This window comes from Protopterus annectens, chromosome 2.part1 (genome assembly GCF_019279795.1).
Source record: "Protopterus annectens isolate FY-2018-M chromosome 2.part1, PAN1.0, whole genome shotgun sequence".
Taxonomy (NCBI): domain Eukaryota; kingdom Metazoa; phylum Chordata; order Ceratodontiformes; family Protopteridae; genus Protopterus; species Protopterus annectens.
Window position 1 is genome coordinate 642,117,579 of NC_056729.1, and position 17,980 is coordinate 642,135,558.

Here is a 17,980-nt window from a genome sequence, read left to right on the forward strand (position 1 = left end):
AGGGACTGGTGGACTGGATAGGCATTAATCCATCTGGGATTCTTAGTAAGAAGGCCCACAGAAATTTTTACACCAGCAGGAACTTGTGGACAAAGCCACAGTCCACTGCTGGTAAGATACTCTACTTGTGCTCATAAGGAAAAGGTAATCTCTCATTTACGGCAACCAGGGAAACGGTGGCTTATTAGCAGCTCCCGTGTTTTTGCAGACAGTGAAAACAGACTAGAAACTAGGGCAAAGAGAGTGGCCTTCTGGGAAGCAATTTAAATCTGCAGAATCAATAAGTGGAAGTTGGCCTTCCTATATCTGACCCAATTGAAGGTTTAGTTGCTTGAAGAGACCCATATATTTATTTCATGGAGAGGTTGCAAACCAGGCACACAGGCAAGCTGCCACTCCAGTACTGGGTTCTGAAATACACAGTTTTAAAAGACCACTTGTTAATAGTCATGTGGCATTGGAGAGCCCAGACAACTTTTCTGTATTTAAGCATGGGTAAATTATGAGACACAGAGCAGGCAATCCATGTCAAGCAGACAATTATGGGGCTTTCTTGACTGAACACTGACTCATAGAAACATGCACGGTTTCTCAAGCTCAGATATGAATCTGTCAATTTTCTCATGTTTACTTAAGATCAACAGTCTACTATGATGTCAAATTGTGATTTTTTTTATTTGTCTTGCTCCTTTATTTAATGGTTTAATTACAAGCTGAGGCAAGAGGAATTGGTAACCCCAGTATGCAGACTAAGAAATTTGGAATTCTGTGTCACAATCACATCTTACTGGGTGTGTCTTTATTTCTTCATCGGAAACACTGAACTTGATACCTATATTTTTTTGTTTTCATTGTTTGCTGTTAAGGTTGTTTCTTACAGGTTATCTGCTGGCTGTGTACTTTATCCAGGTTTGGTTATTCGATGTATTTATATTTTTAAATTATTACCGACTCCGTGTACAATTATAATCCTATCATTTGTTGAACATTTTGTTGAGTTGGACAATATCCTGTGTAATCATTTATAATTTTTTTCCTGGAACATAAAGTTTTATCACATCCTATTGAGATATCTAGGGTAGTATAATTTGTAAAGGCTTTTCGTCATGCTACATGAAACCCCCTTCTTGATACACGAGCATGTTAGAGGTTTCCACTGGGTTCACTGTGTTGCCAAGCAACTCATATTCTGATGGGCATAAGAGAGGGGGGTGATTTGGGTTGCAAAATCCTTTCCCTTTCAGTTATTTCACCAGTTAAGAGACCCAGATGTTAGATTTGTGGCAGTTAAAGGTCTCACTGGAGGGTCTATATTAGATAATCGAAGCTTTAGGTAATCAAATACCTAAAGTTCGACACCTGAACGGCAAAAGCTGTAAACCACGAACAGCCACTTCGCTAATTTTTTCATAGGGAAAAAATTTGCTTGGCCGGACAAAAAAAATGTCAAAGTGGGATGTGCCCCCCACACCCCTCCTGATTAAATATACCAACTCCGAGATCGCTCTACATGGAGAATAGGGCAGATTCCCAATAACGGCTAAGCAAATTTTTTCCCTGTGAAAAAATTCACGGAAGTGGCTGTTTGCATTTTACAGCTTTCGCTGTTCAAGTGTTAAACTTTAGGTATTCGATTACCTAAAGTTTTGACTCTATGATATAGACCCTCACTGGAGTGGGAGTCACAAATTCATCTCTCACCTGGTACCAACCCTTGGGAGTTAACCTCAGTGCTCCAGCAATGGATTAGTTTCCAGGAAGGTTTAGTGCTATGATGGGAACTGTAATTCAATATGCTGTCACACCAAGATGCATTTGGGACCTAGATTGGTGCATACCCCTGCTTTGGAGAAGACCTTACGAATATATATACAAAATGTATGGGCATGAGCAATATATATGATTCCTGGTGCATACCCCTGCTTTGGAGAAGACCTTACGAATATATATACAAAATGTATGGGCATGAGCAATATATATGATTCCTTGTCCTTCCTTCCATCATTATATACCTACATACTCTTAAGTTTCATGAGTATTCTATCATTGAGAAGTTGTATTTTACACAGTTGTATCCGCATCTGGTGAGGGAATTGTGTTATGGTGCAATCTGTTTTTCAGACTATGCTATTATCAAAACACACCTTATCCTGTATAGCTCCCCACTTACATTACATTGGAAAGGGAATTTATTAATATGTAGAGGTCTAGCCTTTGTACACAGGGTAACATAGTTTTTAGGGATTGAAACGGTCTGGTCCAGAACTCCCCCACCTGAATTGCTTTATACTGAGACTCAAGAACACCTGAAAGAATTTTTATGCTCTTGCATGTCTGTTGCCATTAAGAGATCCCCTGAAAGAACTATTAACTGATAAAAAGAATGGAATTGACTTCAGCAAGGTCTTCATTTTTAATGCATGGCAATAAAGATAGTAATACAAGAGCCAATTTGGAAAAAAAATTGAAAACCTTATTTTTTACTTTCAGGTTGGTCACTATATTGGGTGACAATCCTCAAGTAGTGTATACAAGAGGCAAAATGTAAAAATTGTATTGTAGATTAATTGGGAGAAGTATAAATACCAAGCATGTACCAATAATATTCAAGTGTGAAACCTGTGCTCATTGCTGATTTATAAATGTCCATGCTGCGATAGAGATAGGTAACCACCCCAGAATTATTAATACAAATGGATGGCACAACTGTAGTACAAAAGGGGTGGTTTATATTCATAGGCTCATATTAGGCTAACTGCCCATGTGGACCATTTTAACACTAGCCAGTGTCTCTTAATGAGAATCAAACCCTGTAACTCTTGTCTTTAAAGTAAATACCTTAATCATTATGCCAGCTCCTGTTGCAAAAATCATGTTCTGTGCTGTACTGCATTTAAAATGATTTATAGGTAAATATTAGGCTAGCTGCCCTTGTGGGCCATTTTAAGCCTATTCAATTTCCTCACATCTTGTCTGTCAGGTAGATACTTTACTTTAACCATTATGTCAACCCCTTTTGCAAAAACTCTGTTCTGTGCTATACCAAATTTGAAAAGCTTTATAGGCAAGTACTAGGCTGGCTGTCCTTGTGGACCATTTTAAGCTTAGCCAGTTTTCTTTAGTGAGAACTAAAGCCTATGGCTACTTATTTTGCATGTGCTGTGTTTTATGTTTAAACAGAATGGGCTTTTAAAGAATACAATTTACCAACATAATTATGCTATAAAAAGGGTTTTACAAATTACCTCAGCAAACACTCTGTGGAATGAGAAAATGTAAGAAGTTTTTATTTTATGTATTAGAGAAAGTTGCTAAGAATGTAAGAGGGGTGGATTGGGAGTACTTTTTAACTCCCCATATTCTAAAGTGGCAGATTCTATTAAACGCCACTTTTCCACCAGGAATAAATAAATTAAAATTTCTTTGAGTAGTGCTTTAATGTTAAAAGCAGCAAGGTTTTAACGAGATTAATTTATCCAAATTAAATATTTACATTAGAGCATTAATATTGGGGTGTTTTTAATATTTATTAATGAATACTGTTATTTTGTTAAACGTTTTATGTATTTCTAATAAGTGGTTAACGTATGTAATGCAGGAATTACTGTTAGTGGATGAATAGAAATGGTTGATGTTCTTCGTGTTTCACTGTTGCAGTCATTACATTTAGGTTATCTGCCTGCAGGTAGCCCTCAGCCGGCCTGAATATCAAAGTCTTGGATCCCTGTGTTGGATGCTGTCCTTTCTTCCATGACTTCAGGTCGTCAGGGGTATAAAACATGCAGCTGACTCCATTACATCAGTCTTTCTTGTCGTGCGATGCCTGAAGCAGAAGCAGTTCGCAAGTGCAGATGGGCCGACTCCTGAAATTTTCGTTTTCGAGTTTCAGAATCGAAATCTTCAAAAAAGCTAAGTATCCCGTTGGGGATCCTTTTTCTTGCTCTAAACCAATGTCAGTAAAAGTTAACAATTGTATTACCTGTGGAAAGCAAATACCTCATAAAGATTTTCATTAGTACTTTAGGCCCAGACCACGACATCCCTCACTGTCGGTTTTGTGCCTTATTCAATCCTCGAACTATTCGTTGTCTATTTATTTTTGCTGCAAATTATTTTGGTACTCTGTTTAACTATCTAGAAATGGCTTTGGTGAGACATCCGACTACCGACTTTCTAAAAAAACGTAAAGATAGAGACAGACGGCATAGGTCCAAAGCTGCCGACGATGCTTCTGTTAAGCTAGTCACCAGTTCGCCGGTACTCAGTGAGGCGCTTTCACAGCCCCTGAAAACCGCTACTTCAGATTCGCAGGTCTCTACTGAGACCCATTCAGAGTCCGGTATGCCGCGAGATGCTTCTTCGACCATGGAACCTGCTGATGTCTCTACCTTGGATGGGTCCGGAGCCTCTGTGTTGGCACCGGCTTCTGAGGGTGTATTCAGGCCTACGGACTTGCATTTCAGACTGATGCCATCTTCTTCTTCAAGGCCTAAAACTCGAACCACACCTAGAAAACCAACGTCCAAACCACATGGTCAGGCTCATATGCCTAAAAAACAAATAAGAATGCTGAAGACCTTATTACTTTAATTAGGGGAAACCAGCCTTCTCCCTGTAAGAGACCTAGAAGTGCTTTCCTTCTGATTCTTCTGATCAGGATTCTGAAATTTCTGTTTCTTCTGATATCAGGATTTGCCCTTATCTACCTATGAGGATTCTGATACAGAGGACTCCATTCCCTCTGCTTCCCCTCCAGAAGATTTTTCTTTTGGTGAAACCTTGGACACTCTTAGGGAGCATTTCCACTGGGAAAGCCAGGATTACTCTGACTCCCAAAAATAGGCTTAGGGAATTCTTACTCCTTCCTCAACACAGGCCTTTAGCTATCCCTCCTGTTCTGGACATTGTAGATGATGCCTTCTTGGAATCTAACCTGGCCACAGACACCTTACGTCCAGCTCCCAGGAAACCTGACAGGTATTACAGAGTACCTGACTCTCACAAGTTCCTCTTCAAGAATCCTACTGCGGACCCGGAGACCATTTCCCAAGGACCTAAAAGCATTAAGGCTACTACTGCCAAAAACCCTACCCCCCTCTGATAGAGATTCCAGGCCCTTGGACAGATTGGGTAAGAAGGTATACACTTCTGCTACTTTGGCCATTAGGGCCTTAAACTGTCAGTTTCATATGTTAAAGTATCAGCAGCATATTATGGGACTACTTAAACAGAAATTGATGTTGATTCCTGGCTGTGCTGAAAATAAAGATTTACAGGATTTAATGCATTCTGCTGAACAAGTTGGTAAACATACTTTGCAATGTGGTTTTGATTCTTTAGAAGCATCTTGCAGGGCTGCTGTCACTGGGTCTGTTCTTAGAAGGCATGCTTGGCTTAAGGAGCAAAATTTGCCAGATCATGTTAAAGCTAAATTACTGGATGCTCCCTTAAACCAAGACCATCTGTTTGATGTTGATGCAGGTCTATAAGAACAATGCCAAAAATCTGACTTCTGATATCTACCTTGCTGAGTTCAAATGATACAATGATAAATTATTTACTTAAGTGGCATTCATACTCTTTAGAAATCGTCTGTACATTTGCACTGTTAGAGAATCACTGTTCATTTATATGGAGGATTATTGTATTTTTATAGGCATTTGTTAGTTGGAGTACATTGTTCCTTATTTCCTGTTGTACTAATAAAGTGAATATACATTTGTTTTGCAGAGAAACATGGACTTCTTGAAGTCACTGAGTCACCCAGAGGAAATCTACAACCTTTTTAAATTTAAAATGGGAGGCTGCAGGACTGTAATGTCAAGACTTAACTATGTGAGTATAGCCTATATATGAGAAATGACCTTCTTTTTAACAGCCTACATAAAACTACTGATGAGTCCATGTCATAGATGTGGTGTGATATTACATAAGCATCTGTATCATTAACTCCTTTTTTTTCTCATTTTCGCATAGGATTTGGGTGTAGCGTCAACTGTTGCCACCTTACTCAATTCAGAACCACTCTGGTACCTACTGTGACAGTCATATCTGCCTCTTGCAGGTCCACTGGTTTGCAGTCCATACATCTCTTGGTTGGGTGTTATACAACTAACAAGTAAACTTGATCAGTCCAAGTAATCGATTTTTGAAGGGACCAATTATTTTTCTGGTCTCGTGTTTTACCTTTTCATATACCCAGTCTGAACAGCTTCTCACTGGTCAGAAGTAATTTAGCTCTCACGAATGGTATGTGACTTACCTTCCCTAAATTTTGCAGCAGTGACAACTAGGATAAGAATTTGTAGAACTATACAAAGCAATGTGTTCCTTGTAGGTTTGAAAGCCACCCCGTCTGCATTCACTGTATACAGTAGAGAGCACTGTATACAGTAGAGAGTCGATTATCTGAACGTTGATTATCCAAAATGTCAGTTATCCGAACACAGCCTTCCAAAGTTTTCAGGTAAGAAAAATCATAAAGTCTGAATATGTAAACGTTATACGTATTCACTTGTGCACATTTTTTGAGCTTGTAGTCAGCTCGTGTGTGAAAAATATTCTTTATTGTCCACTGTTGAAAAGTGTATTCCCTGCATGCAGAAAAAACAAGATTTTAGAAGTTTTTATCCATTTCAGTTATATGTTTGATTATCCAAACTACCCTAGGTCCCAATTAGTTTGGATAATCGACTCACTACTGTATATAGAAATATTAACAGTTGTGAAGTATTTATTCCATGAGAATCTTTTGGCTGTGATTAACACTTTTTTATTACTAATATTTAAGCTTTTATTAACTGGAATTCCATTTTTAACTTTAGGGTAGACATTAAAATATCTCATCAGCAAGAAGGTTCACCTCACTCATCTTGCCTTTTCACATTAGGAATTTTTGATTATGAGGCACTTTGATTCAAATTGTAACAAATTGTAGTTGTGTAATTTTTTTTACAAAGCTTTTTTGTGTGGCTTTTAAGCTATAACAAAATTGTATGAACACTATCAGACTCTGTTTTTTCTGTATGGTTTTGAGGCTAATGATGGGTTGTGTAAATTCTGTATCTTTCCTGAGATTGCAGTGTTTTTCTGTACTGAATAAAGCAATGTTTTCTGCATTATTTTCATTTATACAGACAGCAAAGCATTGTTCTGGCACTTCTGTGTTTTTTATATTTGCAGTAAAACTTGCAAGAAAAGAGGTTATTTGAGCAATTAAGATTATTTCTTCACTTTCTGCACGAATCATTCCCCTGTATGATTTTCAGTTGAGAAATAATTGTTAAAAACAGCAACAATATCATATTCTGCTTATGAGCAGAACATTAATTTGGCTTTTCTGCTGATTTTAATAGTAATATATTTTTGTGTAAAATAAATTTATTTTTTAAAGCTTCAGAATAAGCCTGCTTTGTATAATTTATCTCTGTTATGTTGTCTGACAACATATTAAAGCTGTTTGGTCTCATAATCATTACTATGATAAGAATATGGTATATTCTAAGTTTCATTTCCCATTCCACGAGCCATTAGTTTAATAATAGAGCTAAGGGTATATTATTTAAAAAAATAATTTCAGGAGGATTTTTCTGGAGTCTCTTTGGATTTAATGGCAAAGCATTTTGACTGGAGAGTTTTTGATACATTCAGAACTAATCATTCCTGCAACTTTTAAATATACACACATTTTAAACTAGAACTGTAGGATATATTGACTGATGTTTGACTGCTACCTGAATATTTTGATTCTTATAGATCTCTGTTACAAGATATTGATCAGTGTGCTTTATCTGCAATATCTCTTATGTTTGTATACTTGACTATACCTCAGGATAGGGACAGTAACTTTATGGTAACTTGATTAACAGAATTTATGATTTCAACTCCTGTTCTGTTAGACCACTTTTTTCTTTTCGTATAGAGGTTAATTCCACAATGAGTTTATTTAGCAGTTCCAGCTTTTTAAAATATGAGTCTTCTGATCATATTCTTGAAAAGTTATTCAACTGTTATTTTCTTCTGTATTTTAATAAACCTGTGATAACTGAGAGTGTGGGTCTTTCTTCAGTAACAGCTGCAACCATGCTTACAAGGCAGGAATGATGAAAAAGACCACTATACTAGTAACATTTTGAATGGAATAAATGTATTTTTCTGTGCCTAAATCCCGAACCTCTGGTCAGAATGCTCATTCCTCAATCCAGGAGCCATTATGAAAGAATAAGACAAAATATGAAGACAAACATGCTTTGTGGGGCTGATTTAGGAAGTACATTTTCTCAGGCTAAAATTATTTATTTTTATAGAAGGCCTTTTTAGCACTGGGGATATTTCTGAGATAAAACCTCACAGAAAGGCCAATTTTATTTATGTCTCCATATTCTGATTATCCAAACTTCCATTCTTCCACGTGAAAGATGAAGAAAGTTTGTGTGAGGTAATGATAGCCTTTTGACACTGGGTCCTCTAAACTGAGTCCGGAAAATAGTGATTCCCTAAGCAGTGGGCTGCCTGATGTCTGACAACTGTATGTTTAGTCAGTGCTGGTGCATGTACTGAGCTCTTGGGTATTGAATTTCACCCTTGTTTTGACTGTCATTGTCTGGATTGTCTCTTTACCTGAAGTGTCACTTGATGTTGGACCCAGTGCTACACCCACTTTTCTAAACCACTGCCTATCCACCAGTATTGTCAGCACTTCATGGCAGACCTCTACTTCTTTACTGGCATCGAAGCCCCTGTTGTCCCAGTCATCAGTGGAACTTAAGTCTTCATTCACTGCCAGCTCAGGCTGCCATTTAGGAAGATTCAGGCTGTCATCTCATTCAGTTTCTCCTCCTTCCTACTGTCTTTCAGAGTCTACCTCCTCTAAGAGGCCTTTGTCCTCTTCCGAGGAATCAGATTACAAAAGGGCTAAAAAAAATTGACCAGATCTTGCCACACTAGCTGGGACCACAGTACTAAAGATGTATTACAGGAGCAGGATGACAGGGATGGAGCAATTTATTTTCCAGATGACCTTAAGTTCAGCAAGATACTCAAGATAATGTATGAGGAAAGGGATTTAACTATCTCAAGTAGTTTCCTGAGCCCTAGAGAAAATTACAGTACATATGTTGGGTGCTCAAGCAGACCTTCTGGTTGGTTCCCCTATGTTATAGACAGTTTTAAGAAACTGGTGGTTGTGAATTAAGAACATCTTGAAACTGTGGTTGCTGCTTCTACAAATGGTAATAGAATTTTTTTTTCATTCGGCCAGAAACTAGTCCGTGTGAGCTGAGATTCTTAAGCCTTACAAGGTTCTAAACATGCTAGGAGAAGTAACATATGCATCTTCACTATAAAGTTCAGTAACTTAAATTACGTGACACAGAATCTGTACTTTCAGCATGATGTCTTCATTAGGGCTGCTATTACAGAAAACAAACTGTGATAAGAAAGAGCTTGTGAATTGTGGGTTTTATAATGATATGGTTATCTTATGATACTGCTTGCAGGGTGATTCAGGTTGCTGGGTCCATCACTGCCATGTGTCAACACAAGGAGCTGTACCTGTGCCCTTTGATAGTGACATAAAGGTGACCTTCACAAATGCTTCACAAATAGATGTCTGCTGTATGGCTAGGAAGTCAGTCCTCACCAAAAGACCATGGAGGAAGGAGCAGATCCTTTCAGCATGAGATTTCAAGTTTTGTTCTCCAAACACATATTTATGGGTCATAAAGGGGCTAGTGGTGACCATGGTTTCACTGGAGCCCTCAGAACCAGCAGACGTCTAGTAGTCTTCTCTAAGCAGACAAAAAGATCAGTGGAACAGATTCAAGGGATCTGAAGTACAGTCAGGGTAGCAAAGGGATACCCCTTTTGGTGATGCAGGCTTCATTCACAGCCTGGCTATCTTACTTTGGAGATAGTCAGAAGGAGAGCATTTCTGAACGTTGGTATGGCAAAACATCATTACTGATGTGTTAGTTATATGCCTGGTATCTTACAGTTGTCTGAATATCTGATCTGAAGTAGCTTACTTCATTTGGTCTTCAACCTGTGGGATACGGATCCGTATCAGATCCGAGCCAGCAAATATCACTAGCATCAGCTCTGAGCTCCAGACTCCTCCCCTTACCCATAATACACCTCCACTGCCTCCCATCTCCAGATGTCATTTGCCGCGATTTGTTAGACAGTCTGTCTTCAGAGCTCCAGCTATCTGTGGGTAAGTTCTTACCGTAAGTTTTAAAAATTCTGTTTCTTTTAGCCGATTCAGGTTAGTGTAGGTACCCCCCCCCCCCCATTGCTTTGGCGTCGAGTGAAGGTTTGTTTAGATAGTTAGAGTAGTTTGTCTGTTGTGCCCCCCCCCCTTAGTGTTGCCTCTAGTCTAGTGTGGTGAGTGGGTGTGTGTCTGTTAGAGTAAAGAAAGATAGTTTTGTTGCCTATCTTTTTTAAGGCTTCTTTCTTTTCTTGTAGGATGGCTGAAAAGCTAGTCTTTAAGCGCTGCACAGAATGTGGCCATAAGCTCACCCCAGCGGATGGCCACACTGTGTGTGTGTGTGTGTGTGTGTGTGTGTGTGTGTGTGTGTGTGTGTGTGTGTGTTGTGCTTAGGTGTGGCCCACCTTAGTGTGGATTGCTCTATTTGTGCTGGGTTCAATCCCCAAGCATTAAAAGATAGGAAGGCCAAGTTGGCCCTCAAAGGTCTTCTGCCTGCTACTGATCCTTCTTCCTCATCTTCGGCTTCAGTCACGGCGGCTGCCGTGGCTGCCTCTCCCACTTCTCTTCCTCTGGCCTCCCCTCCCTCCCAGGCTGGGGTCAAACTCCTGCATCTAAGCCTGTGGTAGTGGAGCAGAGGAGAGGTAGAGAATGGCAGAGAGAGTCTAGGACAAAGGAAAAGAGGAAGAGGTCCCCGGACCTCTCTTCCCCAAGCAAGTCTGCATGGATCTGTGACTCTCCTTGGCTCCGGTCTCTGAGATTCTCCTCGGATCCGGAGGAGGCATGTCCAGTCTCTCAGGCCTCAGTTCCCCAACCTGCCAGGTCGGAGTCCGTGGCCTCATCACGGTTGACCCATTCCTTATTGGACATGGATCTGGATAAGATGATGAAGCGCTTTATCCGTACACAGATTTACATGGGGGTCTTGCCAGCCCCACTTCCTCTGGAGGGGGGAGCTCGCTTCCTTTTTTTTCAACCCATTTCTCCTTTGCCTATCTGTCCTTAAGTTTTGGAGTTCTCGGATCTGATGTTGGCCTTGGTCAGGAGGTCGGCACCGATGATCCTTGTTTCCTCGACACCGACAGCTGCCTGGAGCATCTTGGATCCGACCAGTTCAGATCAGAGCCACTCTCGGATCCGGCGCCTGGGTGTCGGATCCGAGGGAGTGGAACCTTTTCTAGTGGGTGTGACATTGTCGGGCCAGGTTCCCTCCCTCGGAGCTCCATCCACTTCGGAACCAGCTTCGATTCTCACATTGGACCTGTGGAGACCAGCCTCCTTATTAGCTTCCCAGGAGGTCCACTCTCCTTCGGCATTTGATGTGGTATAAAGGGTCCTCTCCATCCTATCGAGACCCCCTAACCGCCCCCTTGGACTCCGCCCAGACCCCCTCAGCTCTGTCTATGGTCCTCATTGTCTTACCAGAGGGTCAGCCCATGCTCGAAGAGCCCCAGATGGTTCCCCCAGAGGAACAGATGGCTTGCGAGTGCTCCCCTGAGTGCCCCACTGGAGATGTGCCTCGCAAGCATACATGCAAGAGGAGGCACTTGGACTCCCCTGAGTCCCTAACCGACACATATTTAGATGATGGGGAGTGCTCCCCAAGATCATCTCCCGAGGATGTCTCCTTTGGAGACATCATGGAGATCCTGTGCTAAAGGGGAGGTTGGTCTGTCCCAAGACCTCCTCTGATGAGTCTGTGTTCCTGGGGGCTTTTGGCATGGGCATGTCTACTTCCTGGGTGCCCCCTCCCGTGGATCCTTTAGTGGATTTGATCACCTTGCGGGCATGGAAGGAACCAGATACCATGGAGCCCATCCCCAAGCGCCCCAATAAAAGTTTAAGTCCCCCTACTAACAGGCCTTCCTGGAATAAGGGCTCCCCCAGTGGACGCCATGGTAGTAGCAGCAGCCACGAAGAGGGAACTATCTCAGGAAAGTTCTTCGGTCCACCCTTCTGACCGGGAGTCACGGATGATGGACTGCCTAGGGAAGCGGGTGTATGCTTCAGCTACCTTTTTGATCAGGGAGCTGAATTACTTTGCCCATGTCACTAGACTGGTTCCTATTACATGATCAAACTTCAAGTTTGAACTCTATATGGTCAAAACCATATAGTGGAACTTGCAAAAGTTCGATCACGGATAAAAAAAAAAAAAAATAAAACATGTAACACAAAACTAACTGTTGCAAGCAGGAGGGCAAGCCCCACTGCACCACCCACACCCCCCGCTCTTTAAATATACCAACTCCGAGATCGCACTACAGTACAGTAAAGGGAAATATTCCCTTTCCGCACTATAGTGTGGTCTCAGAGTTGGTATATTTAAAGAGTGGGGGGTGAGGTGTGCAGGGCGGTATCAAATATGTCCATGCGACTCCTCTCCCATGCTATGGAAGGAGCGGCTAGGGCAGTGGGGTCTGGCATGTCCATGAGACGCAACACCTGGCTCAGGTTTTGTCAATTTACCGAACCCTTTAAGGCGTCCTTTACAAATGCCCTTTATGATGGCTCGACACTTTTCGGTAAGACTATCAAGGAGACACTAGTCCAGAGTGAGAAGGACGGGAAGACACTGTCTGCCGTCAGGATCCGCTTCTTTAACCCTCAAAGGTCCTTTTCCCAGAACCAGAGAGGGCAAAAGAAGATGTGGTTCCAGAAGTCTCTGTATTTCTGGGACACTCAGAGCTCTTCTTCTCCTTGAGGCAGAGGGGGATAGCATGGATGCCGGCCCAGAGGCCTTGGTGGTCTGCGGAACTTCGGGTCTCGAACCATTCTCGGACAGACCCGAGCAGCAATCCTGAGGGATTGCCCAGCTGCTCTACTCTGGAGGCATTCGGGGGACAATTGTCCTTGCAACCATCGGCATGTGAGTCCATAACAATGGACCGCTGGGTGCTTCCAATCATATCCAGAGAATATTCTATCCCCTTCGTGGGTTACCCCATATCTCCCAAACACCTCCCGGACATTCCACCTATGCAAAGGGAGGCAGTGGCGCAGGAAGTTTCCAAGCCGCTAGGAAAACGAGTCATCAAAACCGTACCCCATATCAGTATGGATCTGGCTTCTACTCCAGGTTCTTTTTGGGGCCAAAGAAAACAGGGGACTTAAGGCCTATTCTGGACCTCTCTACCCTGAACCTGTCAGTTGCCAAAGAGAAGTTCCTGATGGTCACACTACAGTCAATCATGCCGTACCTGCAAGAGAGTGACTGGATGTGCTCGTTAGATCTCCAGGATGCCTACTATCACACAAAAATGCACAGAAGCTCCAGGAGGTTCCGCTTCCGGCTAGGGGCCAATCATTATCAGTTTCGAGCCCTAACCTTTGGTCTCACCACAGCCCCCAGGGTGTTTACCAAAGTGATGACGGTTGTAGCGAGTCACCTGAGGCTTCAGAGGATTCAGGTCTATCCGTACCTGGATGATTGGCTCCTCACTGCTCCCAGCAGGCATCTGCTTTCCCAAACTGGGGATTACTTTCTCACACTTGCCCTGAGTTTGGGTATCACAATCGACACATCCAAATCTCTACTAGACCTTGTACAGGTAATAGACTACATTGGTGCTAGGATACACACACTCCAGTGCAAAGTGCTCCTGACCTCGGAGAGAGTTCAAAACCTCAGGATGCATGTCTCCCTGATTTACCATTCTCACCTCCTGACAGCGGAATCAGTGTTGAGGGCCCTAGGTTCTATGGTAGAGACCATAACTCTTCTTCCGTGTGCTCGGCTACACATGCGGATTCTTCAGTGGAATCTAGCTGTTCAATGCTCCCTGTTGGAATTACCACTAACCTATCCTATCCACCTAAGTCAAGTGTGTCAGTTATCCCTCATATGGTGGATGAGCTCTCCGGACATTTTGGAGGTGTGGCCCTTTGTTCCAGCCCCGACCCAAACCACAGTGACCACGGAAACCAGAAAGCTTTATCGCAGCAAGTGGAAACGTTTTACTTTCTGGGCATCTCAGAGGAGTTTAGATCCATTCACGGCTCCTATTTCCACTATTCTTGATTTTCTAGCTGATATTTTCCAGCATGGAGCTAGTTCTTCTACTATCAAAGTTCAGTTGGCTGCCATTTTTCATTTTCATGTGGGAGAGAATTCTGCATCCTTGGCATCTTCTAGACTGTGTAAAGCCTTTATCAAAGGCACCTTTTTGCTACACCCTCCGGTTAAAGATCCTGTTCCCCAGTGGGACCTTACTGTGGTTCTCCAAACTCTGGTCACTCCACCTTTCGAGCCTGCTGCAACTGTAGACCTAAAATTTCAATTGTGGAAAACAGCTTTTCTGGTCGCTATTACCTCTGCTAGAAGGGTTTCGGAATTACAGGCCTTGTCCATCAAACTTCCATACATGATTTTTCATACAGATAGTTTTCCTTCGAACCAACCCATCTTTTCTTTCTAAGGTGGCGTGACCAGTCAATATCAATCAGACTATAAATTTGCCTGTGTTCTTTCCCAATTTTACCAACAGGATGGAATACAAGCTACACACGGATGTTCATAGACTTACGATTCTATTTACACAAGACAAAAAATTTTCGTAAATCTGATCAATTGTTTCGTTCTATAGACCTTTTTTGGGAAAACCTATTTCCAAGGTCACTATAGCTAGATGTATTTCTTCATGCATCCTGCAGGTCTATAAGAACAAAGGCATGTCTCCTCCAGGTCAGGTTAAAGCTTATTCCACTAGGTTCATGGCTACGTCTGCAGCTTTCTGGTCTAGAGTGTCTTTGGATGACATTTGCTCTGCAGCAACTTGGTCCTCATCTCTTATTGCAAATTGGATTTGACTTCTAGAAGAAGACCATCCTTTGGCTCTGTAGTGCTCTGGAATATCCAATATACTAATGCAAATAGTATACCACTTGAAGGGCATCCCTGCTTCACCCTTCATTCTGCTAACACCTTCACTTTCTCAGTCGTTCACAAACCCCGTTTTCACGTTTTGTCATAAACTGATTTGGGAACCCTTTTTGTCATACCTTTAAACCATATTAGCATTTTCTATATTCTGTCATCTATATTATCGCAAGCCTTTGCAATATCACATACAAGTATCTTACTGTCTGCTGTCTCCTTTCCAATACAATCAACACTATTGGCCTTCAGTTCTATTCATTTCCCCTCTCCCCATTTTAATAAAAAAATTCGTCCTTTACAATGTTCACTGTGTCACACCCCACTTTCTAACTAACAACTGATTCAGCGCTCTATTAAAACAGAGTAGGAGTAAGGGAGTTTCTTTGGTGTCCTGGCCAAATTTCTCATAATTAATACAAAATGTTTACCAGGTCACAAGCGTAGTGAGATTAATCCCTTCAACAAAACATACATAAAATTGTTGATTGCAGTCTGTATTACTGGAGAGAGAAAACATCTTATATACACTGACTCAGTAACTGAGATGGTCTGTGCACATAATTTCTTCTTTGATTTCGTTTTTTCAAGACTTTTTATTGTATGTTACCTAGAATCCATGCCAACCTAGTCCAAATATAGAAAGTGAACATGTGCAATCCCAGCAGTCTGCATAATATACACAACCTTAATAATGTGCAGTAATCTCTGGGTTACATAAACCACAAATAATAACTTATCCACACGTGGTAATGTTATTCGATATTTAAAGAAATTGAGGAAAATCTAAAAGAAAGGAAAATAATCCCACTAAGGAAACATGCAGGGGGTGGTATTTTATTTTGCTGAAAATATGCCACTTTTTTAGAATAGGTAAAAAATGTCCCCCACAACTCCTTGGGGGAGTCAGTCTTTTCATTGTCTAAAATTACTATTTTAGTGGTCATACAGGCTAATTGAGCTAGTAGGTTATCCCTTTGCAAATACTCTTGGTCTGTTATTAGAGTTAGGTCCAGGGACAACCTGGAATGCCTTAAGACATTCTCTATAATCTGATAAACCTAATTCCACAAAGATTTAATAATCAGAACCACCACCAGTGGATCCAAGTAGTTAACTATCTGCAGCAATGCCAACAATGTGGATTAAAAATTACTTTTCTTGTAAGGAATTTAGCAGGAAATGTTCTCTGATAAAGTTGCTTATTTTCCTGGACAGCAAACTGACCCATTGAATATGTCTGTGAAGAACTCCATTTCTAATATTGCATATATATAAAAGGAAAGCCAGTACAAAAGAGTTTTCCTCAAGTATTTTTTGTATTTTCTTAGATAGTGAAGCACTACCATAGGTACATATTCCTTCATTTTCAGCCAAAAACCTACTTGTCTTGTGGTCCATTTGCGGTAAGACTTCTAGTAAAAACAACTGTATTTCAGCTATTATATAAGAGTTTGACCACTTCAGAGAAAAGTTGTTCCAGTTATGTATGGGAGTAGTTAGAAGAAAGCATAACACTAGTGCACACTGGTAAATAGTGTGGTGAATTTATCACAAAGCAGCTTAATTCTGCCCAGCATAATTTATACCAGGGATATAGGGCTGCATACTGTAACTTCAGAAGCAGGACAGAGCAATAACTGTGCTTCTGGAGAAACTATGCTATGTCTCATCAAGTAACACAAGATCAGGCAGATGAAATTCCTAATATTACGAGTGTTCATAATTGTATCACAGTGCCCCATAGCTGCAACATGGTCCTAAAGGGCAGTCCATAAAAGGGTACCACAATAAAATGCCAAGTCATGTCACTGTATAAATGAAGAACGGGGGAAATAATGAGAAATGGAGAAGAGCAAACAGAGGAACACACAAAATGAGCAACAGGAAGGGAAGAAAGGGTATATTTTCTTGGGAGTACAAGTATCCATTTTTCATTTTCTCAGGAAGGATAGGGGAAAGAGACTTCCAAGATGGCTGCATACTGAGTAAGAGCTTAATTTCATCTCTCCCATTGTGAAAACAGAAACTCAGAAAACAGAGCCAATGAATTTGTCTTTTTGGGTAAATTATAGTTACTGGCTAGTAAGTGCACTGCCTAGATGACAGAAAAGAAGAAATGTAGAGAACCTGAAAGAAAATCAGTCACAAATGTTTAGGAGAAAACACTGGATGTGAAGAATCCTGCAACTGTTCATCAAAAAGCAGTTCAAGCTCCAGCTTTGGTGCAAGACATGGCTTCCAGTAATCTAGAGGAAAAAATTAGAGGAAAAAATAACTTAAATGTGCTCAGAGCTGATCAAAATAAATGAAACACCTGAAGGATTATATCAACTCAAGGTTCACAGGTTCATAGGTAGGTACTAGGCTATTGGCCCTAGAGCCTATGTAAGCTTAGCCAAAAAGGTACCCTGGCTTTCGCCACACAAGAAAATTATTTTCCTGTGCCCCTGTCGAGCAGAGCCACAGAAGTGATCCCCAGGGTGAATTTTGTATTTCCTATCCAATCATCAAGATTTTTCTTGAAGAGTGCTAATGAGGAGCTCTGTTTGACATAGGTAGTCTGTTCCAGAGTATGGTAAGTCTCTGGGACAGGAATCTATCCCTCCAGCATGTTCTGTTGATTGTGGTGACAAGGTTTAGATCCCTACAGCATGTAGCTTGGAGGGGATTGGGATTTCTTTAAGTGGAGCATGTCCAACAGCTCTGGGTTTGACATAGCTTTGTAGGTTAGGCAGAGATCGCCTCTGAGTAGGCAATATGCAACAGAGTAAAGCTGGAGTTTTTTGAGATGGTCTGTGTAGGGCATCTGTTTCAGGCCAGTAATCCTCTTTGCGAGGTATTTCTGTGACCTTTCCAGTTGTTGTAGATGTCTTGTGAGGTACAAACCAAAAGGGGTG

The 17,980-nt window shown here is 41.3% G+C and overlaps 1 protein-coding gene across 2 annotated transcripts in view; it reads left to right on the forward strand.

The window, feature by feature from the left end:
* FDFT1 (farnesyl-diphosphate farnesyltransferase 1) overlaps positions 1 to 17,980 on the forward strand; it is a 387,885-nt gene that overhangs the window by 24,946 nt on the left and 344,959 nt on the right. For both annotated transcript variants that reach the window (XM_044062382.1, XM_044062381.1), the window contains exon 2: positions 5,731 to 5,835. In XM_044062382.1, coding sequence (XP_043918317.1) covers positions 5,737 to 5,835 — 99 coding nt within the window. In that variant the 5' untranslated portion in view covers positions 5,731 to 5,736. The remainder of the gene's footprint in view (positions 1 to 5,730; positions 5,836 to 17,980) is intronic.